Source organism: Diabrotica virgifera, chromosome 5 (assembly GCF_917563875.1).
Source record: "Diabrotica virgifera virgifera chromosome 5, PGI_DIABVI_V3a".
Classification (NCBI taxonomy): domain Eukaryota; kingdom Metazoa; phylum Arthropoda; class Insecta; order Coleoptera; family Chrysomelidae; genus Diabrotica; species Diabrotica virgifera.
Window position 1 is genome coordinate 3,292,669 of NC_065447.1, and position 27,670 is coordinate 3,320,338.

The window sequence follows — 27,670 nt, forward strand, 5'->3', positions numbered from 1 at the left end:
TTTATTGTTGTGAGGACAGAAACAAAAAAGTTTATAATATTGTAGTGACTTTTAAATAGTTTTTAAAAGCAACAGGTACGTAATAATTGTTAATGTATCATGGGTATAAACCTACCTATTGGATCTGCCAAAATACATAGTATGTAATACTTTTATTTATATAATTTGATTACCATCAAAATTTCTATCAATATTCACCTAATATATTGTTTTTTTACTCTATGTTTTGTTGTATTTTTTCAATTCTAAATCATTTCAATTCAAAATTAAAATAATTTGATCAATTTTCAAAATATCAAAATATCACAAGTTTAAATCGTTTAGTTAGTCGATCTTCGTAAATAATGACACATAGTGTCTGTGGCTAAGCGGAGAAGGCGAATGAATTCCAATACCAACCGCTCTTATCAGCGCTGGTTCGAGTCCCAATAGAAACTTTCTTTTTTGTTTTTTTTTTAATACATTTTATGATTGTAAGTTGTATATTTATTATATAATTGTATTTTCAGAAAATACGTATTTAGTTAAAAAAATTTTCGACAATTAATGTTCAGACATCATTTGTGGCTTTAATGTGTTTGTGTGTGTTTTATTCTTTTATTATTTTAATTTTTGGCACTGTTCTAATAAAAATTTTTGAGAAGTAGTAAGTATAAATTAGTTTAATATTTAAACAAAATATAAATAAAAAGTATATTAATTTCGTTTAAATCATATAATAGAAGTATAACTTCTTACGTGCGTACAAAGTACACACACATTCTTTTTTAATTCATTTGCTTATGTTAAAAAATAAAAAAGTTATGGGCTTTAACAACTAGCCATGTTTTTCATCGATAAATCCTCATAGTAGGGGAAGAAAATATGCTAAATTTGCAGTTACTCGAGCGTTATGGGGACCTATTGGATTGTGAATAGTATGTGCTAAAACCAGAAAAAGGTTAAGTTAAGTTTTCCATATATTGGGGGACTTTTCATTTTTTAATTTATTTTCCATTTGAAACAATAATTTTTTTCCGATTATAGCGCCATTTATCTATAATTTAAAAAAATGTTGCGAATAAAAGTTGCTTATTTTTACGTCAAGAATCCAAATCTTCGATAAATCTCCTATTTAAGATTTTGAAGTAACCTAACACCAAACACGTCCCCCCACCTCCGTGGGGGGACGTGTTTGGTGCCATTCGATAGATTTTTGAAAAATATTGAATACATGTATTTTGAAGTTTTACGACTTGATGTTCATTTCGCGAAATATCGTATTTAAAATTTTTAATTTACCCCCCAAGTGAATAGATTTTTTTCTCGGTCACCCTTCATGAATTCCCCGGTGTTAAGAACCAATATATGTTATAGATCGTGACTTCAATCCCTTACATCGTCAACTTTTTTCTTAACCTAAATTTCCAAACTTCTTTGCTGTTTCCAAACTCTTTTTTCATTTATAATAACCTTTCCTCCATATTTACTTATTTAAAAGATGACATTTCTAACATCAACTCATTATCCCTTAACTTCTACTAGTTTTCCAAAATAATCTACTTTAACTTTTTCCACAGTTTTTACTAAATCGACCAGTCACAACTCTAACACTATTTGATCTTTTCCACCCAATTTCATAACTTATCGCCATTTGATCAGGTTTTCGTTATGGGTCCAACTAGACTTCAGAAAAATATTTATAAAAGGTTTTTATACTAATTCTTCCACTCTCTTATCCATAGATGTGGGGTCTGGTTTCTGGGGCGCCCAGCCTTTTTCATCACACCTCATTACAGTAAACAATTCTGATATCAAATCACAAATTATTCACTACCTTCTAATTTTACACATATTGCTTGTTTTCCAATACACCTTCATACATCCATCCAGTTTTAAACCTTTTCAATTCAACTCGATAACTTGGTATAAAAAATAGGGGAAAAAATCCCTATTTCATAAACATGTTTAGTCCTAGATGCTTATGTTACATAAAAGGACCTCATACTTTTGCCAGGTTATTAGTTCAATTGATATTCTTCTTCACTTCCAATATCAACACTCAGGTACCTTAACCAATTAATTCACATATCATTATATCATATCAGTTTCCTCCTGTGACTCATACAACTTATCTTAATTTCAACACTACTTTAATATCAGACTTCCATTTACTACAGACTCTCTAATTTACTCTGCCATTGGTACAATTAAACCAAACACTCCTTTTAATTCATAGTAAATCAAATTTTCCACAGCACAGTTGAACTTACTTCAATTAGAATAGGAACATGTATAGATGGCTGCATAGATTCTGGCTATTGCTCATTATAAAAATCATTTCATACTTCACGTTCATCTTACATATTCAAGGTACTTACTTAAATGTAATTATAGCCATAACTTTGTTGATGTTTGTTATTACTATGTAAATTTTCATTATATATTTTACTAACAATTAGTTGGCTGTCCTAATACAGGGTAAATTCCACGTCACGTTGTCTATCTGTCTTTTGACACCTTTCAGAAACATCACTCATTTTGCATTCAGTTGCCATTAAGTCATTGAAATGTGATCAACTCAATTTGGATCCCACGTGTTGGGAAACCTGTATACCTTACCTTAGGGCATTATCCTGTTTGCCATGTGACCATCACAGGCCTTTTTATCAAGTTATGAACTTTTAAGGCATCTATATTATATGTAAGGGGTTTTTACCCAGATATTTTTCTTTTGTGGCTCAGCTGGCATCCAGTTTGTAAGTATAACCAACTTGCTCTAACCTTTGTCAAAATTTAAATAATAACTTTATATCCATTAAATCGGTTATACTTATTTTTAGATCGAACACTGATGATGATTTTTTGTAAAAATCGAAAACGTTTTGTTGTGATGTAGCCCTTTTAAGGGATTTTTAATAAAAAAATTTTATACCTTTTACAAAGGATTTCTTTCCAATTTTATAGGTACATTTACAGGGTACAAGGATTCTCCCCATGTGATAATCTGACGCGCTCGAGTAACTGAAAAAATTCCCGCTTGGGCTCCTCTACCATCATTATCTGCTTAGTTTAATAAACAAGCATAAAGTAATTTAATAGATGTAAAATTAATAAAAAAATTAATAAGCGATGTCACAATGATGACTACCCGTGGATTTCAGCTGACTAGCTGAACATCAGATCGAAAAACTGCAAAATACACGTATTTAATATTTTTTGAAACATCTATCGAATGGCACCAAACACGTTTCCCCACGGAAGTGAGGTGGGGAATTTAATTTAAAATCTTAAATAGAAGCCCCAAATTTTTATTGCAGATTTTGATTCTTTACGTAAAAATAAGCAACTTTTATTCAACACATTTTCCGAATTATGGATGGATCGCGCTATAATCGGAAAAAAACGATAGTTTCAAATGGAAAATAAATTCAAAAATGAAAAGTCCCCCAATATATGGAAAAGTTAACTTAACCTTTTTCTGGTTTAGCACACACTATTCACAATCCAATAGGTCCGCATAAGGCTACGGCTCCACGGGCTGGAAATTGACGCTAGCAGTAGCCGCAAAACGAACTTAAGGTTCCGCAGAACGGAATAGGAATAGCCGAACTGTACCGACTACGCACAAGTCCTGTAGTCGGTACAGTTCGGCTATTCCTATTCCGTTCTGCGGAACCTTCAGTTCGTTTTGCGGCTACTGCTAGCGTCAATTTCCAGCCCGTGGAGCCGTAGCCTTACGCTCGAATAACTGCAAAATTTTGCATATTTTCTTCCCCTACTATGAGGATTTATCGATGAAAAACATGGCTAGTTGTTAAAGCCCATAACTTTTTTATTTTTTAACATAAGCAAATGAATTAAAAAAGAAAATATTAAGAAAACCCAAGGCTATAATTGAGTATTAATTTCAATATTTTATATATGCTAGAATTTTCGTGAATCCGTGAATAGTACACAGAATAATCCGCACAGAATATCGTGGCTACGCAACCTGAGAGAATGGTACGGATGCACATCAAACGAACTTTTCAGAGCAGCCGTCTCCAAAGTCCGAATAGCTTTGATGATTGCCGACCTCTGTCTCGGAGATGGCACTTGAAGAAGAAGATTCACAATCCAATAGGTCCCCACAATGCTCAAGTAACAGTAAATTTAGCATAATTTTCTCCCCTACTATGAGGATTTATCGATGAAAAACATGGCTAGTTGTTAAGAGTAAACAGTAGCGATCAACAGGTAGCGAAAACGCGTTCCAAGATTGCGGCTATAATTTTGAATATTTTTTCGAAATATTTGGCACATTTATTCGTAATATAATAAAGAATGGCGGTACAGAGCCCAATTTGAAAAATATATTAATATGTGGAAATTATTGTGTAATTAAACACAATATTAAAAAAACGAGCCTGTACCGCCATTAAGAAGAACAAAAAAAATACACTTTCTTCAAATAAACTTTTTTTATCCGATGCCTAGATTTTGTGTCATTTTGGAACTACTAAAATTTTTTATTTCATTAGTAGTTCCAAAATGACACAAAATCTAGGCATCGGATAAAAAAGTTTATTTGAAGAAAGTGTATTTTTTTGTTCTTCTTAACGGCGGTACAGGCTCGTTTTTTTAATATTGTATTTAGTTAGAGAGTAATTTCCACATATTAATATATTTTTCAAATTGGGTTCTGTACCGCCATTCTTTATATATTACGAATACGTGTGCCAAATATCTCGAAAAAATATTCAAAATTATAGCTGCAATCTTGGAACGCGTTTTGGCTACCTGTTGATCGCTACTGTATCACCTTAAAGCCCATAACTTTTTTATTTTTCAACGTAAGCAAATGAATCAAAAAAGAAAATGTTAAGAAAGCCTAAGACTATAACTGAGTTTTAATTTCAATATTTTATATATGCTAGAATAGTCCACAGGGTGTTCCAAACTCTAAGAAAAAAACACAGTATTATTGTTACACCCGGTATAAAATGATATTTAGCTGTCTAGCAACAATATTATTACAACGATATTCTTAAGTAATAAGGCTATAACATACCAAAAGAATCACTCAAATCGGACCACTGGTTTAGGAAATTCGTGACATCAAACATGTCCCATTTTTAAGGTGTTCGTCTAATTTTGCCGGTGTGTGTATTACTGAATAGAGAATTAAATAACCTTTCAAATCAGCTATCACACGACCCCTACTTCTATTCAAAAAAATCATCGATCACGTCATCACGCCCAGATGGATGACGTCACTAGTATTATATATATGCCAAAAAGTCCTAATTTAAAAACAAAAATCGACCTGTCCGAGGATTTCTCTTCAGATTTGCCCATTCTCGAGATAATGAATCTATGCAAACTCAAACCTCCTCATTTATACTACAGTGTCGCGCCCGCTTGATTAGCAATTAAAAAACAAGGGGGTTTTCGATATTGTATTGCATAAAACTCTTCGGGATTTCATCAATCGACGTTTAAAGAATATCTACCTACCTGAGCAACATTGAAATTTTCAGTTATATGTCCGATTCAGGGTTAAAAATGGTCGATTTAGCAATTTTTAAACTTTTTAATCGCTTATAATATATGTCAAAAACTATTAACCTAAGAGAAAAGTCACTAAGACCTTTCCTGTTGGAATGATTCAAGAAATCTAAAAAAACTTTGTTCGATGCAAAAAAAATAATTTTAGGAAAAAAGCCTAATCTTTTCCCTCGCCTGGTAAGGTCTTATGCTGTTCAGAATCGCCTGTCATTGTACACATTTCTTCTAAATGACTTACTCAAACACATACTTAAATTTAAACTTTACAGGAGAAAGTTTATTTTTCCCCTAAATTATGCAATTTTAACTATTTATAATGAGAAATAAGCCACATTATTATTAAAAAATGATTTTATTAACGTTTCACGTTTTTTTTTATGTTAGTAGTATTTTGTATTTTGACAACGGCACCCGATTTGGGCGTCGAAACGTTAATAAAATCATTTTTTAATAATATTGTGGCTTATTTCCCATTATAAATAGTTAAAATTGTAAAAATGCCACAACAAAATAGCTTCAGAACAACACTAAATTATGTACTTTTCCATTCACCGACACGTGCAGGGCTGATGCCTGCCAGGTCATGGTTTTTAGCCTTGGTGTGCTATGAATTATCATGTATGTCAAGAGCAGTTACCGTTAATAAAGGAAGATAGATTACATCCATCTCTGGAAATTCAACTTTCATTTACAGTATCAAGTTTTAGACAAACAGATAAGTTAGTTGGTAATAGATTTAATTTTAAAAAAGCAAATTTTGATTTGATGTGATTTGATGAGAAATATGACGTGGGAAGCTGTAACAGAGGAAATAGAGGTAGATAAAGCTCTAGATATCTTTTACTCAAAAGTACTTAATATATTTGAAGGATCTGTACCACAATATAATATTTACAAGAATTATTCTAATTTTCCGAAATGGTTTACGCCTGATATCAAAAAGTTGCTCAAACAAAAAAATAATTTTAGAAAGTTAAGACATGTTTCAATTTATTTTAACAATCAATTTATAGAGACCAGAAAAAAACTGAAATCATTAATTAACATAGAGCACAGGAAATATATACGGCAAATTGAGGAAAATATAGAAAATGAGTTTAACAATTTCTGGAATTTCATTAATAATAAGAATTCTAAGTCTAATCAAACAGAAATATTTTATTTTGGGGGTAAAGAAATAAATCAGAGTGATACTGCTAATGAGTTTGCGAAATATTTTGAATCTGTTTATTCTACCGACATTTCTAGCTATAACACTAATTTTACAAATATTATTAGTAATAACAATGTTTTGAATTTACCATCAATAACAAGCGTAGATTATGATAATGCAGTCAAAAAGCTGAAACCAAAGAAAGCTGCCGGTATAGATGGCATCCCCCCGTATATTTTAAAGGCATGCCAAGAGTGGTTAAAGTTACCATTATTACATATTTTTAATCTAATAATAACTTATTCAAAATTTCCAGAAAAATGGAAACTATCTTCAATTACTCCAATATTTAAGGCGGGTAACAAAAGAGATATTGAAAATTATAGAGGAGTCGCTACTATGTGTGCTCCATCAAAAATTTTCGAACAAATATTGCATGCTCATGTATATAATCACGTCAAAAATAGTATTAATGATCATCAACATGGTTTTATGTCGGGTCGCTCGATAAACACAAGTTTTATTTCATTCACCGAGTCTGCAAACAATGCGTTAGAAAAACAATTGCAATTGGATGTAGTGTATACGGATTTCGAAAAAGCCTTTGATAAAGTAAAACACGATGTTCTTTTAAGAAAGTTATGTAATTTTGGCTTATCTGATAATCTAATAAAGTTATTTAAAAGTTATTTGCAGAATAGAAGTTTTGTTGTAAAACACAATGGAAATACTTCTGGTAAATTTAAGGCTAACTCGGGAGTACCACAAGGGTCTAATCTTGGACCACTTTTGTTCTTAATGTTTATAAATGATTTAGCAAAAGTCATCCAGTATTCAGATTACTTATTATTTGCAGATGATTTTAAGTTATTCAAAATAATTCAAACTGTTAGGGATTGCGTAATGATTCAAAGGGATATTGAGAACATTTTATTATGGGGTGACAATAATAAGATCAAATTCAATATAAATAAGTGCTACGTTATGTCTATTACCCGTAAAAGAGAACCAATAGTATTTGATTATTTAATAGGACTGAATGTTTTAAAAAGGACCAGTGAGGTCAAGGATTTGGGTTTGATTTATAATAATCAACTGTCATTTGCTACACATATTGGTAAAGCTGCAAAACGAGCGAACCGTATGCTGGGTTTTATATGTCGACAAACTTGCGATTTTACTAGTATTAAGGGTATAAAGATCCTTGAAAAAACAAGTGAACATAACATCGACACACATCATCTCTTCATAGACTTCGAAAGCGCATATGACAATATAAACCGAGAATTCTTAATAAAAGCAATGAAAGAATTTAATATACCAACACAACTAATAGAACTGATAAAAGAATCTCTAAAAGTAGAAAGTAAAATCCGGATACAAAACGAACTAACGGAAACAATAGATGTGAAAAAGGGACTACGCCAGGGAGACGCTCTATCATGCATCTTGTTCAACATTGTACTCGAGAAAATAATGAGGGACACAACAGTCAATACTCGAGGAACAATAATTAATAAAAGCGTGCAAATACTAGCATTTGCAGATGATGTTGACATAATCGCAAGATCAAGAAGAGAAATGATAGAGGCATTCAATCAAATAGAACGAGCTGCACAAAATAGTGGCCTGAAAATCAACCAGAACAAAACAAAATATATGCAGGTAAGTAAAAACACAGAAATAAGGCAGCCACAAAATATAACAATAGGAGAATACAACATTGAGAGGGTAAAAAACTTTACATACTTGGGATCCCTAGTCACATCTGATAATAACGTAGCAGAGGAAGTGAAGAGGCGAATATTTATTGCCAATAAAAGTTATCATGCCTTAATTCGGCAACTAAGATCAGACAACGTCGCAAGGAAAACAAAATGCCAAATATACAAAACCCTAATAAGACCGGTACTCACATACGGCTCAGAAACCTGGACACTCACTAAAAGAGAGGAAACATTGCTAGCCACCTTTGAAAGAAAAATCTTGCGACACATATATAAGGGCACAAAAGAAAATGGAATTTGGCGAAGAAGGTACAACTTTGAACTATACGAAATATACCAGGATCCAGATATCATAACATTCATTAAAATAGGACGGCTGCGTTGGATGGGACATGTAGAAAGAATGGAAGAAGGCGAAATACCAAACAAAATATTCAAACAGATGCCAGTAGGAAAAAGAACAAGAGGAAGACCGAAGCTGAGATATTTAGAACAAATAGAAAATGATATAAAAACCTTAAAAATAAAAAACTGGAGAAAAAAAGCACGAAACAGATCAGAGTGGAGAAGAATCCTGGAACAGGCCAAGACCCAGAAAGGGCTGTCGAGCCAATGATGATGATGAAGGGTATAAAAATATTATATAATACTTTAGTTAGACCAATATTAGAATTTGGTTCCATTATTTGGGGACAACAACCTCAAGTACATTTAGAGGCACTAGAAAAAGTTCAGAATAAGTTTCTTCGTTATTTGTATTTCAAAAAACATCATCGATGGCCTGATTATGGAACCATAAGATCAACCATGCTAAGGGAAGAATTTGAAGTTTTGTCTTTGACTAGTAGGCGCAAATTTGTAATGGCAATGATTTTATATAAAATAATTAATAATATTTCAGGTACAATTGATTTACGAATGCGGATACCATTTAATGTTCCTCGAAAAGCAACGAGATATCAGTTGTTGTTTGGAAAAATAAGAACATCTGTTTGCTCTCCTCTAGAGGCCATGTTGAAACTAAACTAGTAGATGGATAATAGATATCATTAGTCTAGCTGTTTTTGTGTTGAAGTCTTCTATATCTGCCTATCAATAGTTGTGCTAATGACTGTATATATTAGTTATATTTGTTATATAAAGTTTATGATTATAACTGTCCATGTAAAAAGGTTTTAGGACCTGTTTGGATTTTTATAAATAAATAAATACATAAATAAATCACTATACAAATTTCTAGCCTTACAGGTAGACCGTTAGTCGGAGGGTTCACTAGCTCTTACGACTATATGGTTAGATTTGAAAGTCACAAAAAGAGCGAGATAATTGAGCGGTAAAAGTAATCCAGAGATGGAAGGCCCAAGGAAATAGAACAAGACGAAGTCCTCGTAAAAGGTGGATAGATGACATAGGTCATAGAGTAAGATCTTAAAATCATGAACATAAGGCAGTGGCGAAGCAAAGTATCCAAATGGGCAGAATGGAACAGCATTGTTAAGCAGTTCAAGACTCACAAAGGGTTGCAGCGCTATTAGAAGAAGAAGTGACATATTGAAATACAACACACAACGACATGACCACCTCCCTGCTGTTGTATATCTTCATAATAAGCAAAGTCCCCTTTCCTGATCTCTACAACAATTTATGGATGATATTCCCTTAGATATAAGAACATTTGTTTTTGTTATTTACAAAACCAATACCACAATAATTCCTTGTCTTACCTGAGTTATCATCTTCAGATTCATTCTTCAGATCTTCAAGATATATTGATGTGGATAACTGACTCTCTATATATGTTGGATCACCTTCTAACTCTTCCTTAATTTCATCCTTTATTTCCATAGCTAATAAATTATATAAATTAGATCACATTGTTTAGCACTAATATTATTATTTATTTATTTATTAACGGGCCTTGCCCACTTTTAGTACACTAATTTACAGTTTAAAAACCTCAATAGAATTAGTCAAATAATAAAATATTAATATAAAAACAATCTAAATACAGTCTAAAAAGTGCTTAGAAAAATAAATAGAAAAATTATCAATACACTCGTATAGTTGATGTTTTTTCAAACTCGGTATTTTTATATGAAACAGTAGTTCTGTACGGGACAGTTCCGTACGGGACATTTGTAATTATGGATGCCAAAGTCACATTCTATACCTGTTTAAATGTTTTACAGCCAAATTTTACAAGAGCCTTGATGTTTTGCAGAATTGCGTGGATGTTAATTAAACACCGAAGTACTTCTAGTCAGTTTTATTTTAAAAGAAAGCTCAATAATTCTACAAATAACTTAAACATCAAAATCAACATTTATTTTTCTTTTACACTTATTTTTGCTTACAGTTGACATCTGACACTTATATAACATTGTTTCCAACTACATCATACAATAACAAAAATCCCCTAGATTTGCCGTTGCTTATTTTTACTGGGTATTCAACACCCCCCCTCAACGGTAAATCTCCTAGATCTAAATTAATTTTTTATTCTAAACCTAGCAACTCTCTAAATTTTTTAAACAGAGTTAAACCTAATGGTTTTGTACATATGTCAGCCTGTTGGTCACTTGTATTAAGATATTTTAATACAACAATATTTTCCTTAATTTTATCTCGTACAAAATGAAATCTAATATCAACATGTTTTAGTCTCTTATGAAATTCCGGATTTCTACTAACCCTTATAGCGCTTTGATTGTCTGCATGAATTAGAACCGCTACATAATCAGGTTTTATTTTTAAATCATACATTAAGTATCTTAGCCAACATGCTTCACTCACACATACACTTAGTGCAACATATTCAGCTTCAGTAGAGGACAAACTGACTGTAGACTGTTTCCGTGATGCCCATGACACCGTGCAATTAAAAACTTTGAATACATATCCTGATGTAGATTTTCTATCAGTACGGTCACCTGCCCAATCTGAATCTGAGTACCCTACTATCAAATTTTCCTGTTTATATTTATGTTTATAGTATATCAAACTCATAGTAACTGTGCTTTGAATATATCTCAATACTCTTTTTATTGCTACCCACAAATCGTTACTTGCACATGTTTGATACCTGCTTAATATACCTATAGCTATACACAAATCTGGTCTTGAGCATAACATTGCATACATCAAACATCCTATAGCAACTCTACATTTCTTTTCTATCTCTATGCTCTCAGATTTTTTTCGTTTGAGAAAATCGTGGTGAAAATTATTATCCATTGGTGTTGTTGATGGTTTGCAGCTTGACATGTCAAATTTCTTCAAAACATTTTTTAAGTAAACAGTTTGATTAATTTTTATTTTGCCTTCAGACAAATTTTGAGTTATGCACATACCCAAAAAATGTTTTATTTGACCTAAGTCGTTCATTTTGAAGTTTTTGTTTAAAATGTATTTTATTTTCTCAACTTCTTGATCATTTGTACCTGCCAACAGCAAATCATCAACATACAGCAAAATGTATATCCTACCTTTTTCATTTACTTTAATATAAAGACAATATTCATATTCAGATCTTGAAAAACTCAAATTTTGCATCAAATTATGAAATTTGTCATTCCAATTTTTAGGTGAACTTTTCAAACCATATAAGGATTTTCTTAATTTGCAAATAGTGCCCTCTTTTTCTTTAAATCCCTTTGGGAGTGAAATAAAAACATTTTCTTTAATATCCCCATTTAGAAATGCACTACAAACATCTACTTGATGAATTTTCATATCAAAAGTATTACACATGGCTAAGAAAATCCTTATTGATGGTAATTTTGCTACTGGACTATAAATATCATTAAAAAACATACCAATTTGTTGAAAACCTCTAGCTACCACACGAGCTTTATATTTCACTACTTTACCATTTTCATTTTTCTTTTTCTTGAACACCCACTTGCACTCAATGACTTTTTGACCATCACTACTTTGCACAAACTCCCATGTTTCATTTTCTAGCAACGCATTTATTTCTGATTGCATAGCTTTCTTCCAATTTTTACACTCACTACTGGCCACTGCATCATCATACGTCTGGGGTTCTTCATCATCACTAAAAGTCAACAAACTCATTTCGTCATCATCCAGAACATAATCATCATATCTTGAGGGTCTTTTTATATGTCTTCTCAGGTCATATCCATGCTCCTGCTCTATTTCATTCACATCTTCAACACTGCTATCAGTTTCGAGGTCACTCTCACTGCTTTCTTCTCTATTATTTTGAGGTTCTTCTGCTTCACTGTCATCTTCTTCTGACTTTATCTCCTCACATATCATCTGTATGTTTTTATTCATGTCTGTCTCCCCATTTTTTATTTCTATGGTTTTCTCGGGCAAAAATATGACATCTCGATGAATTTCAACTTTATTTTTGTCTGGGACAAATATTTTGTAACCTTTTACATCCTCACTGTAGCCAATAAAGAAACCAAACATATTTTTTGCATCCCATTTTAATCTCTTCTCTTTTGGGACATGCACTGATACTCTAGAACCAAAACTCTTGAGTGTAGAAATATTATTGACTTTCTTTTTGTACCATAATTCATAAGGTGTCACATTTTTTATGCTACTAGGGCCTGTTCGGTTTAAAACATACACTGCTGTATGTATGGCCTCTGCCCACAAGTTTTTATTCAACTTTTGCCCTTGTATCATAGTTCGGGCTGATTCAACTAGGGTTCTATTTTCCCTCTCAGCCCTACCGTTCTGCTGAGGCGTATACACTACTGATCTCTGATGTTTTATGCCTTGATAGTCAAGCATCTCCTTTATTTCTTGGTTCATAAACTCTAAACCGTTATCTGATCGTAAAGTTTTCATCTTGCAGCCTGTCTCTCTCTCGGCTAATGATATAAAATTTTTAAGGTGTTTCTTAACTTCTGATTTATTTTTCATGAAATACGCGTACCTATAATTTGTATAGTCATCCTTTAACAACAGGAAATACCTATTTCCCCCTAAAGACTCTTCTTCCATAGGGCCACATACGTCTGTATGCACTAATTGTAATGGCTCACTTGCTCTTGATTCACTTAACTTGAATGGTATTCTGTGTTGTTTACCTGTTAAACACTGTTCACACACGAATTTTTCGTCTATAAAATCAATGTTATTTTGCCTTAAAAAGTTTCTCACATATGTAGTATTTTGATGTGCTAGTCTGCAGTGCCAAACTCTCAAACTTTCTGTTGTTTTTGCAGAATTACACTCTGATAAAAATACATCTACTAAACAGCTGTTTTCTTGAACTTGACCGTCAGACAAGTTTTCGTTAGGGGTGCGTTCCGAAATTAAAATATTTGCAAAGGTTTCAGTGTTTTGTTCTTGTGAGAATAACATTTTGTATAATTTGTTATCCCGTGTTGCCAATGCTCTTATTTCTCCTTTGTCATTATAAAATTCACATTTTTCATTGTTTGAAAACATCTTATAACCTTTATCTAAGGCACATCCAGCTGAGAATAAATTAAATTGTAAATCTGGCACAAATAATACATCTGACAGGGTTGACTTTATAAATTTCTTACCATTAAATGCCCATAGAGTTATTTTTCCAATACCTTTAACTGGTAATTTTTCTCCATTTCCGACTTTTACTTGTTTTTTATAGCTTATCTCTATCAATTCTTCAAACAGATCTTGATTCCAGCACATATGTTCGCTAGCTCCTGTGTCCAAGCACCATTCATTTTTATTTTTCTTACTCCCAGTATATACCATGAATGCATTACTGTCAATTTTATTTTCTTCTCTGCTTGTCTGTTGTTTTTCATTTTTATTTTTATTAAACCAACACTCTTGTAAGTTGTGTCCTCGTCTTTTACATTGACTGCATACTTTTATGTCTTTCTGGCTATTATTATCTCTCTCTTTCTTCTTGAAAAAGCAATTTTTCGCAATATGGCCACCTCTGCCACAAAAATGGCACTTTAATCTGGTTTTCTTTTGCCCTTTAAATTCTCTGCTTGTATCACTTTTCATCGCCAATGCTGTGCTGCCCTGTGCTGACTTACTTCTTTCTTCTTCGATAAGTAGTCTTGATGTAAGTTCATCTAGGGTTTGTTTATCAGATGGTACGGATTCCCATGCGGATCGAAAATGCTTATATTCCTCTGGCAATGCCATAAGTATTTTTGTCATGATCATTTTATCGGACAGCTCTTCACCAGCTTGCTTTAGCTTATTTTTTATCTCTTCAAGCTGTGATATGAATGAGGCAACATTTTTACCTGATGAAAACTCCAAGAGAAAAAACTTTTGTTGCATTAAATGAATGCTCACCTCTGACTCTTTGTCGTAGACAGACTTCAACTTTGTCCACATATCTTTCGAGGTCTCACAGGATAAAATGTGTGTCATAGGGCCTTGCTCTATTCTGGTTACTATAAATTCTTGTGCTTTTGAATCACTAGCATCCCATTTCTTTTGGTCATCTCCAGTAGTGCTCGGTCTCACAGACTTTCCTATTACTATGTCATAATAACCACGGCTTTTTAGCACTACCCTTGTTTGAAATTTCCAGGCTACCCAGTTGTCACCACCACTAAGTTTCAACGCAGCCGATGAATTTTCCATTTTTCGGATTTATGTTTTTCTTTTTTTATGTATATATACTCGAGCTTCTTTTTCACCTTTTTTTCAGCTTTTCTTTTTTTTTTTATTTTCGTTGGCCGCGGCAAACTACCGACACAGGCTCTTCAACACTGACTTTTTTACTGGCGAAATACTCACGAAACAAGTGATCTGGGCCATAACCTGATGTTTTGCAGAATTGCGTGGATGTTAATTAAACACCGAAGTACTTCTAGTCAGTTTTATTTTAAAAGAAAGCTCAATAATTCTACAAATAACTTAAACATCAAAATCAACATTTATTTTTCTTTTACACTTATTTTTGCTTACAGTTGACATCTGACACTTATATAACATTGTTTCCAACTACATCATACAATAACAAAAATCCCCTAGATTTGCCGTTGCTTATTTTTACTGGGTATTCAACAAGCCTTATAGACCTACATAATTTTAAGCTAGAACTAAATCACTTACATGTATTTATCTTTTCAGAAAATGGACAATAATAAAGAAAAAAAGAAAAGATATTTTGAGAAGCTACGATTGAATCCCCAGCGACTTGCTGCACATCAGGAAAAGGAGAGGCAACGTCTGAAAGCCTTAAGAGCAAAGGAGAGAGATCTTCTTAAAGGTAGGCCAGATATCTTAGAAAGTAAAAGAAAATATGAAACATTAAGGAAACAAAAACAACGAGAGCGGAAAAGGCTAGCTAAATTAGGAGAAGACTCAAATTGTCCCAGTGTAGCTTCAGAACTTGGCTCATATAAACGGCCTCAGAGCTTAAGAAATGCTGTAAATAGGATTAAAAAAGTTTTAGCAGATAGTCCTTCCAAGAAACAAGCTGTTGTGCGGAAACTGATTTTGGAATACCCAAATTTGATATTGACCAAACCTCCTCGTAAATGTACAACCAAACTCTGATGAGGTAAAGAAAACTGTCAAAGATTTTTTTATCAGCAGGCTCCAGGAAAAAGGGATACAAAATCAATTAAGGACCCTGTCACTAACAAAAGAGCTAATGTGCAAAAAAGGTTTCTTGTCATGTCAGTCAAAGAAGCTTATCAACAATTCATCCAAGAAACAGGCTTGCAACAAGTGACAAAGACTTAATGACTAAACACAATATTTCCAAAGCGGAAGAAGACCTCTCAAGGCAATTGGATTTAAAACAGAGGCGCCTGCGCTATGAGGATGTCTATTCCTCATCTGATTCTGATGATAACAAAATGTGTACACCTACTGCACTACCAGTTGGTGAAGAGACAGCTGTAGGATCATGGGTTGGAGTGATATATGACAGCCAATGGTATCCAGGTAATTATTTATTTTATTATATATATAATAGTGTTGAATATTTTGAACCTACTGGTAACTTACCAATTTTTGTATTTTTTTGCAGGGATTGTTGAAAATAAATCAGAGAAAGACATGACTGTCTCATTCATGGCCAGAGTGGGCCAAAGATTCTTTTGGCCATCAAAGCCTGATATCCAAACACTGCATCATGGCAATATAATATGCAGGATCAAGGAGCCGCTACACCTAGAATGACCCTCATGATATTTCAAATTATAGACCAGTATCTGTCCTTAGCATAATTTCCAAAGTAATAGAGAAGGTTGTATACAACACAATGTTAAATTTTATAGAAGAATTCAATTTATTAACTCCAAACCAACACGGATTTAGACCAAAAAAGTCGACACTCACGGCCGCATGCAACTTGTTTTAGCGTATTTATGATGAATTAGATAGTAGAAACCACGTGGCAGGACTATTTTTCGATCTATCACGAGCTTTTGATTGCTTAGACATAACATTTATTAGCAATAAATTATATAACGCTGGTTTTAGAGGGATATTTCTAGAATGGGTAATAAATTTCTTAAGTGACAGAAAGAGTGTTGTGAAAATTAAAGAATCAAGCTCAGAACCATTCACGATAAACAAAGGAGTACCACAGGGATCCGTGCTAGGACCATTATTATTCCTAATTTTTATTAACGATCTACCAGATCACATAAGGGCACTTATAATATCAATGTTTGCTGACGATACCTCGTTAATAGTCTCTGCACGAACACTCGAGGAATTAAAAATGACAATGAAGACTGTTGTTGACTACTTTAGATGCTGGTGTAATACCAACAGACTAATATTAAACATTGACAAGACAGAAATGATTTATTTTCATTCATACAACTCATCTACCAATGACTATAACTTAACCATCCATGATAGAAACAATATGTTATCTTCCACTCACTCTACAAATTTTTGGGTGTGTTCATTGATTGTAATCTGAAATGGTCTGAGCAAGTGAATTCAGTTAAAGCTTTTTATGCTATATCTAGAATTAAAAACACACTACCCATATCGGCATTAATAAACATTTATTATAGCCTTGCTTACAGCCACATGTGCTATAATGTAATTTTATGGGGGAACTCAGTAGATAGTGCGAAAGTGTTCATTACCCAAAAAAAAATTATCCGTAAAATTTTTAATTTGGATTATCAACAATCTTGTAAACCAATTTTTATTAAACATCAAATTTTAACTTTCTACTGCCTATATATCTATAAATGTTTACTCTATGTAAAAGAGGAAATAAATACATTTCCAGTAAATGAAGACAATCACTATTATAATACAAGAAGTGCTGAATCTTTACGAGTTCCTAAACACAGAACATCCAAATTTCAAAATAGCTTCAGATAATATCTGGGTCTGACCTTATACAACCATTTGCCAAAAGCTGTGAAAGAAATACCAATCTCCACTAAATTAAAAAAAATGTTAAAGATTTACTCATAAGAAAAGCATATTATTCGATAAATGAATATCTGGAGGACAAACTGCAGTAGCTTCATATTTTACTTGTAAGAATGTTATTTTATGTATTTTATGTTTTGTCAATTTTGTTACACAGTGAATATTGTATTATACACATTGATGTTTTTTTTTATATACTGAATTCTGTATATTGACGTATCCTATACATTTATTTTGAATGTCTTAAAGGATCAATAAAGTATGACTATGACTTCTAGATGTGGTCATATCCTAGAATGCTCAGAATATCATGGGTTCAAGGCATTTCAAACATAGAGGTATTAAAGAAAATAGGTAAGGCGAACGTGACTTGATGAAGATGATAAAAAAGATAAAACTTGAATATCTAGGGCATATGAGAGACAGCAGATCAGGGCCGTCTCAACCCGGGGGTGCAAGGGGTGCGAAGCACCTGGGCGCCAAGTCCAAGGGGTGCAAGCCGAACACTTGCTAGGCTCAAAGTTGCGCAATTCGATGTTCAACCTCGGTCGATAGCAGTCGATTTCGTATCCAAATTATTATATTTCAACGATAATAAATAAGAAACAACAAATTAAAAAGTTTTTCAAGTTTTTCATAGTATCATTAAAAGTAAATATACGCTGTTGCTTTTATCAGCTAACAGCTGAAATACATTAATAAACAAAATAGTCCGGTTGATTTAGTAAAAATTTAGTAAAAATGTGTAAAAATTTTAAAATATTAAAAATTAAATTTAAAATTAAGTGAACATCAAACAAAGTTAAAAATGGACCCTTCTACCACACCAATTATGCAACCTTCACAGTTCATCACACCCGCTAGTCAGCATGGAATGCTACAATCAGGTATTTATACGCCTCAATTATTACAGCATCAGCAACCTCAGATTATTAACGAACAACACCCAATACAAGTTCAACAGTTAACGAATGTCGCACCTACCTATCCAAATATTACTCCACAACTTCATTGTAATACCTCAACATTCCTACCTTCAACATCCACACAACAGCCAGTACAAAACACTCCTGAATGGCAAACCGTACAAAATAGTAAAAAACGAAGTCTCAGAAGTCCAGAACTAATAAATGCCAAAAAACAAACAAAAATCAACGACTACTGGCTGCAGAAACCAATCGAAACCAACAACCGATTCAGCGAGCTGTCAGAAGAGGGAGAAGCGTCCGGTGAAAACAACGAAGCTAATAAGCCAAATGACAAACCGAAACCTCCACCTATAACAATTTACAATGTAGAAGCTATAGATCGGTTACATGAGTTGATTCAAACTGTAACTACAAACTACACTTAAAACCATTGGCCACGAAACCACCAAAGTTCAGGTTTTTGAGCCAGAACATTTCAATACACTAATCAGCGAACTGGATAAAAAAAAACACCCAATATCATACCTTCAGACCAAAAAATGAGAAAACCTTCAGATTTGTGATGAGAGGACTTCATCACGAAACAAATACTGAAACTATAAAACAGTCATTGCAAAAACTTGGCCATGAGGCAACAAATATCCACAATATAAAACATAGAATTACAAAAATAGCCTTGCCTATGTTCTACATTGATATTAAGCCCAATGAAAATAACAAGGAAGTATATAATATTACGAACCTCGGAAACAATATCGTTAAATGCGAACCTCCATACACCAAGAGAATAATACCTCAATGTACTAGATGCCAAGCTTTTGGTCACACCAAAGCTTACTGCAGGAAGATTTTCAAATGTGTCAAATGTGCAGGACAACATGAAACAAAAGATTGTTCCCGCAAAACAAGAGATGAACATGTAAAATGCGCCAACTGCGGAGGGAATCACCCTGCGAATTACAGAGGCTGCAACGTACACAAACAATTACACAAACAATTACAGCAACAATTGTATCCAGCATTACGAGAGAAAAGCAACGCCTTACCACAAAATCAACAAACAGCTAACAGACATATACAACCTGGAATGACATATGCCCAAGTAACAAATAACCAAGTACAAACCAGTCAAACAATACCAGAAAATATTCAGTCTGTCAACAACATGGCTAAACTAGAAGAGATGTTAACCAAACTAATGGAGCAAATGGGGACAATGTTAAATTTACTTACCGCAGTCGTTAGTAAATTAGCTTAATGACAGCACAACCCAAATATAAAATAGCTATCTGGAATGCCAATGGCCTACAACAACACGCGTTAGAAATAAAAACCTTCCTCATTGAGCAAGATATCGACATAATGATGATTTCTGAATCACATTTTACAAATAAAAATTATCTTTGTATTCCGAAATACAAATTATACTTCACAAAACATCCAGATAACAAATCTTATGGAGGTACTGCTATAATCATAAAGGAAAACATCAAACATTACGAAAGAGAGAAATTCGACAAAAATTACCTACAAGCTACTAGTGTTACAATCGAGGATGAGCACGGCCATATAACAATGTCTGCCATATACTGCCCACCCAAACATAATAACAAACAGATACAGTTTGAAGGTTTTTTCAATACACTTGGAACCAGGTTCTTTGCAGGAGGAGACTATAACGCTAAACATGTCACTTGGGGCTCACGAATTACAACTACAAAAGGAAGAGAATTAGTCAAAACAATGAAGGCTAACAATCTACAACAAATATCTACAGGCGATCCAACATATTGGCCGTCAGATAGTAATAAAATTCCAGACGCCATAGACTTTTGTATCACGAAAGGTATTGATACTAAGAAATGTAAAGCAGAATCTTGTTTTGATTTATCATCCGATCACTCTTTAGTAATAATAAAGGTTAATTCTCAGATTAGAAATAAAGAAAAACAACCTTCTCTGTACAACAGTAGGACGAACTGGAACATATTCCGGGACAAACTAGATAATTTAATTTTCCTAGACTTACCGTTAAAAAATGTACTAGACATCGAAACAGCAGTCGAAAAACTAACAAAGAATATACAAGAAGCATCTTGGTTAGCCACTACAAACTATGAAACACCTCTAGGCAAAAGTGAAACATCCCCTACAATTAAAGAAAAAATTGCTGTCAAAAGACAATTACGGAAACAATGGCAACAGGCAAGGACTGGTGAAAACAAGAAGAAACTTAATAAAGTAACCAAAGAATTGAAACAACCAATTCAAGAAGAGCTAAACCAAGGTCTTCAAGACTATCTAGAAAGTCTTACACCTACAGAAGCAACGGAATATTCATTATGGAAAGCAACAAGAAAACTCAAAACGCAACATCTTCCAAATCCACCAATCAAAAACTTCAACAATACATGGGCCAGAAGCAATAAAGAAAAAGCTGAAGTCTTCGCGGAGCACCTAAAAATGTATTTAAACCGTTTCCTTCCGAGGTATCCACCGCAGAAGAAAAAGAAATAATGGACTACCTAGATGCCCCATTTCAAATGGACTTGCCTCTACATAAATTTACTGTAAAAGAAGTCAAACACATTGTAAAGCATGAAATCAACATAAAAAAGGCACCTGGATTCGATCTAATTTCTGGAAAAATCCTACAAGAGTTACCTGAAAAATGTTACAAACTTATAACCTTCATATTCAACGCAATGCTACGGACGAGTTACTTCCCCTGCACCTGGAAGGTTGCACAAATCATCATGATCCCTAAGCCCGGAAAAAAACCAGAAGTCGTCTCCTCATATAGGCCAATTAGCCTGCTCCCAATGTTATCCAAAGTTTTCGAAAAGCTCTACGCCAGTAGGCTCGAAATAATAATAAATTCAAAAAAATTGATTCCAGATCATCAGTTTGGATTTCGAAAAAAGCACGGAACAATTGAGCAGGTGCACAGATTAGCTAACCAAATCTACAGGGATCTGAATGGTAAAAGATATTGCTCAGCAGCCTTCTTGGATATAGCACAGGCATTTGACAAAGTATGGCATAGCGGCTTACAATTTAAATTGAAAGAACTCTTACCCTATCCCCACTATCTACTATTAAAATCCTACCTTTCAGACAGACATTTCTTCGTGAAACAAGGGAGTGAACTTACTGCATTACATCCAATATATTCTGGCGTTCCTCAAGGCAGCGTCTTGGGACCTATATTGTTTCTCCTTTATACAGCTGATTTGCCAAGAACAAGAACCACCACTGTAGCAACATTCGCTGATGACACAGCGGTCTTGGCATCCCACACCAATCCGGCCTCAGCCTCAAAGAACCTTCAGACAAACCTTGATAAAATCCAAAAGTGGCTAAAAAGATGGCGTATCAGAGTTAATGAAACTAAATCTACACAAGTGACATTCACTTTACGCAGAGAAACATGTCCACCAGTAAAAATCAACGACTGCTACCTCCCACAAGCTGACGATGCTAAATATCTTGGCATGCATTTGGACCGACGGATGACTTGGAAGAAACATATATTCACCAAAAGAAAACAGCTAGGCCTTAAATTTAGCAAAATGTATTGGCTGATAGGACGCAAATCTAAATTATCATTGGACAACAAAATACTGTTGTATAAGGCCATTCTCAAACCTGTATGGACATATGGTATACAACTTTGGGGAACCGCCAGTAATTCCAACATTGACATCCTTCAAAGATTCCAAAACAAAGTGTTGCGAACCATCGTCGATGCACCTTTCTACATCCCCAACAGGGTCATTCTACACGACGTCAAGTTGGAATCCATCAAGGAAGTGATCTACCAGTTCAGTGTTCGTTACAGTGAAAGAGTGTCAGTGCATCCTAACGTGTTGGCCAACCGCCTAAACGTGCCTGATGTCAACGAAGTGCGTAGACTTGGACGCCTGCTGCCTGCCGACCTGTCTACAGGACTCAGATAAGTTTTAGCTTTTAAGGACATATAGACATCAATAAGTACTTTCATTGTCAAAAAAAAACTAAATTTAAATTTAGCTAGTTCTTTAAAGGAGATCACTCACTGGAGTGATACTCTACATGTCAATCTCACATTTGTCAAAGCAAACGCTTATTGCCCTTCCGGCAGATTGCAGAATCCAATAGGGGTTATAAAAAAAAACTATTATAATACAAGAAGTGCTGAATCTTTACGAGTTCCTAAACACAGAACATCCAAATTTCAAAATAGCTTCAGATAATATCTGGGTCTGACCTTATTGATGTTTTGCAGAATTGCGTGGATGTTAATTAAACACCGAAGTACTTCTAGTCAGTTTTATTTTAAAAGAAAACTCAATAATTCTACAAATAACTTAAACATCAAAATCAACATTTATTTTTCTTTTGACACTTGTTTTTGCTTACAGTTGACATCTGACACTTATATAACATTGTTTCCAACTACATCATACAATAACAAAAATCCCCTAGATTTGCCGTTGCTTATTTTTACTGGGTATTCAACACCCCCCCTCAACGGTAAATCTCCTAGATCTAAATTAATTTTTTATTCTAAACCTAGCAACTCTCTAAATTTTTTAAACAGAGTTAAACCTAATGGTTTTGTACATATGTCAGCCTGTTGGTCACTTGTATTAAGATATTTTAATACAACAATATTTTCCTTAATTTTATCTCGTACAAAATGAAATCTAATATCAACATGTTTTAGTCTCTTATGAAATTCCGGATTTCTACTAACCCTTATAGCGCTTTGATTGTCTGCATGAATTAGAACCGCTACATAATCAGGTTTTATTTTTAAATCATACATTAAGTATCTTAGCCAACATGCTTCACTCACACATACACTTAGTGCAACATATTCAGCTTCAGTAGAGGACAAACTGACTGTAGACTGTTTCCGTGATGCCCATGACACCGTGCAATTAAAAACTTTGAATACATATCCTGATGTAGATTTTCTATCAGTACGGTCACCTGCCCAATCTGAATCTGAGTACCCTACTATCAAATTTTCCTGTTTATATTTATGTTTATAGTATATCAAACTCATAGTAACTGTGCTTTGAATATATCTCAATACTCTTTTTATTGCTACCCACAAATCGTTACTTGCACATGTTTGATACCTGCTTAATATACCTATAGCTATACACAAATCTGGTCTTGAGCATAACATTGCATACATCAAACATCCTATAGCAACTCTACATTTCTTTTCTATCTCTATGCTCTCAGATTTTTTTCGTTTGAGAAAATCGTGGTGAAAATTATTATCCATTGGTGTTGTTGATGGTTTGCAGCTTGACATGTCAAATTTCTTCAAAACATTTTTTAAGTAAACAGTTTGATTAATTTTTATTTTGCCTTCAGACAAATTTTGAGTTATGCACATACCCAAAAAATGTTTTATTTGACCTAAGTCGTTCATTTTGAAGTTTTTGTTTAAAATGTATTTTATTTTCTCAACTTCTTGATCATTTGTACCTGCCAACAGCAAATCATCAACATACAGTAAAATGTATATCCTACCTTTTTCATTTACTTTAATATAAAGACAATATTCATATTCAGATCTTGAAAAACTCAAATTTTGCATCAAATTATGAAATTTGTCATTCCAATTTTTAGGTGAACTTTTCAAACCATATAAGGATTTTCTTAATTTGCAAATAGTGCCCTCTTTTTCTTTAAATCCCTTTGGGAGTGAAATAAAAACATTTTCTTTAATATCCCCATTTAGAAATGCACTACAAACATCTACTTGATGAATTTTCATATCAAAAGTATTACACATGGCTAAGAAAATCCTTATTGATGGTAATTTTGCTACTGGACTATAAATATCATTAAAAAACATACCAATTTGTTGAAAACCTCTAGCTACCACACGAGCTTTATATTTCACTACTTTACCATTTTCATTTTTCTTTTTCTTGAACACCCACTTGCACTCAATGACTTTTTGACCATCACTACTTTGCACAAACTCCCATGTTTCATTTTCTAGCAACGCATTTATTTCTGATTGCATAGCTTTCTTCCAATTTTTACACTCACTACTGGCCACTGCATCATCATACGTCTGGGGTTCTTCATCATCACTAAAAGTCAACAAACTCATTTCGTCATCATCCAGAACATAATCATCATATCTTGAGGGTCTTTTTATATGTCTTCTCAGGTCATATCCATGCTCCTGCTCTATTTCATTCACATCTTCAACACTGCTATCAGTTTCGAGGTCACTCTCACTGCTTTCTTCTCTATTATTTTGAGGTTCTTCTGCTTCACTGTCATCTTCTTCTGACTTTATCTCCTCACATATCATCTGTATGTTTTTATTCATGTCTGTCTCCCCATTTTTTATTTCTATGGTTTTCTCGGGCAAAAATATGACATCTCGATGAATTTCAACTTTATTTTTGTCTGGGACAAATATTTTGTAACCTTTTACATCCTCACTGTAGCCAATAAAGAAACCAAGCATATTTTTTGCATCCCATTTTAATCTCTTCTCTTTTGGGACATGCACTGATACTCTAGAACCAAAACTCTTGAGTGTAGAAATATTATTGACTTTCTTTTTGTACCATAATTCATAAGGTGTCACATTTTTTATGCTACTAGGGCCTGTTCGGTTTAAAACATACACTGCTGTATGTATGGCCTCTGCCCACAAGTTTTTATTCAACTTTTGCCCTTGTATCATAGTTCGGGCTGATTCAACTAGGGTTCTATTTTCCCTCTCAGCCCTACCGTTCTGCTGAGGCGTATACACTACTGATCTCTGATGTTTTATGCCTTGATAGTCAAGCATCTCCTTTATTTCTTGGTTCATAAACTCTAAACCGTTATCTGATCGTAAATTTTTCATCTTGCAGCCTGTCTCTCTCTCGGCTAATGATATAAAATTTTTAAGGTGTTTCTTAACTTCTGATTTATTTTTCATGAAATACGCGTACCTATAATTTGTATAGTCATCCTTTAACAACAGGAAATACCTATTTCCCCCTAAAGACTCTTCTTCCATAGGGCCACATACGTCTGTATGCACTAATTGTAATGGCTCACTTGCTCTTGATTCACTTAACTTGAATGGTATTCTGTGTTGTTTACCTGTTAAACACTGTTCACACACGAATTTTTCGTCTATAAAATCAATGTTATTTTGCCTTAAAAAGTTTCTCACATATGTAGTATTTTGATGTGCTAGTCTGCAGTGCCAAACTCTCAAACTTTCTGTTGTTTTTGCAGAATTACACTCTGATAAAAATACATCTACTAAACAGCTGTTTTCTTGAACTTGACCGTCAGACAAGTTTTCGTTAGGGGTGCGTTCCGAAATTAAAATATTTGCAAAGGTTTCAGTGTTTTGTTCTTGTGAGAATAACATTTTGTATAATTTGTTATCCCGTGTTGCCAATGCTCTTATTTCTCCTTTGTCATTATAAAATTCACATTTTTCATTGTTTGAAAACATCTTATAACCTTTATCTAAGGCACATCCAGCTGAGAATAAATTAAATTGTAAATCTGGCACAAATAATACATCTGACAGGGTTGACTTTATAAATTTCTTACCATTAAATGCCCATAGAGTTATTTTTCCAATACCTTTAACTGGTAATTTTTCTCCATTTCCGACTTTTACTTGTTTTTTATAGCTTATCTCTATCAATTCTTCAAACAGATCTTGATTCCAGCACATATGTTCGCTAGCTCCTGTGTCCAAGCACCATTCATTTTTATTTTTCTTACTCCCAGTATATACCATGAATGCATTACTGTCAATTTTATTTTCTTCTCTGCTTGTCTGTTGTTTTTCATTTTTATTTTTATTAAACCAACACTCTTGTAAGTTGTGTCCTCGTCTTTTACATTGACTGCATACTTTTATGTCTTTCTGGCTATTATTATCTCTCTCTTTCTTCTTGAAAAAGCAATTTTTCGCAATATGGCCACCTCTGCCACAAAAATGGCACTTTAATCTGGTTTTCTTTTGCCCTTTAAATTCTCTGCTTGTATCACTTTTCATCGCCAATGCTGTGCTGCCCTGTGCTGACTTACTTCTTTCTTCTTCGATAAGTAGTCTTGATGTAAGTTCATCTAGGGTTTGTTTATCAGATGGTACGGATTCCCATGCGGATCGAAAATGCTTATATTCCTCTGGCAATGCCATAAGTATTTTTGTCATGATCATTTTATCGGACAGCTCTTCACCAGCTTGCTTTAGCTTATTTTTTATCTCTTCAAGCTGTGATATGAATGAGGCAACATTTTTACCTGATGAAAACTCCAAGAGAAAAAACTTTTGTTGCATTAAATGAATGCTCACCTCTGACTCTTTGTCGTAGACAGACTTCAACTTTGTCCACATATCTTTCGAGGTCTCACAGGATAAAATGTGTGTCATAGGGCCTTGCTCTATTCTGGTTACTATAAATTCTTGTGCTTTTGAATCACCAGCATCCCATTTCTTTTGGTCATCTCCAGTAGTGCTCGGTCTCACAGACTTTCCTATTACTATGTCATAATAACCACGGCTTTTTAGCACTACCCTTGTTTGAAATTTCCAGGCTACCCAGTTGTCACCACCACTAAGTTTCAACGCAGCCGATGAATTTTCCATTTTTCGGATTTATGTTTTTCTTTTTTTATGTATATATATACTCGAGCTTCTTTTTCACCTTTTTTTCAGCTTTTCTTTTTTTTTTATTTTCGTTGGCCGCGGCAAACTACCGACACAGGCTCTTCAACACTGACTTTTTTACTGGCGAAATACTCACGAAACAAGTGATCTGGGCCCATAACCTGATGTTTTGCAGAATTGCGTGGATGTTAATTAAACACCGAAGTACTTCTAGTCAGTTTTATTTTAAAAGAAAACTCAATAATTCTACAAATAACTTAAACATCAAAATCAACATTTATTTTTCTTTTGACACTTGTTTTTGCTTACAGTTGACATC

At 33.7% G+C, this 27,670-nt stretch overlaps 1 protein-coding gene across 8 annotated transcripts in view; it reads right to left on the minus strand.

The window, feature by feature from the left end:
* LOC114333367 (zinc finger protein 493) overlaps positions 1-27,670 on the minus strand; it is a 77,419-nt gene that overhangs the window by 22,635 nt on the left and 27,114 nt on the right. For all 8 annotated transcript variants that reach the window (XR_007698399.1, XM_050652228.1, XM_050652231.1 and 5 more), the window contains exon 3: positions 10,134-10,256. Coding sequence is in view for 7 of the 8 variants with exons in the window: in XM_050652228.1 (XP_050508185.1) it covers positions 10,134-10,256 (123 nt within the window). In the remaining variant the exon portion in view is untranslated. The remainder of the gene's footprint in view (positions 1-10,133; positions 10,257-27,670) is intronic.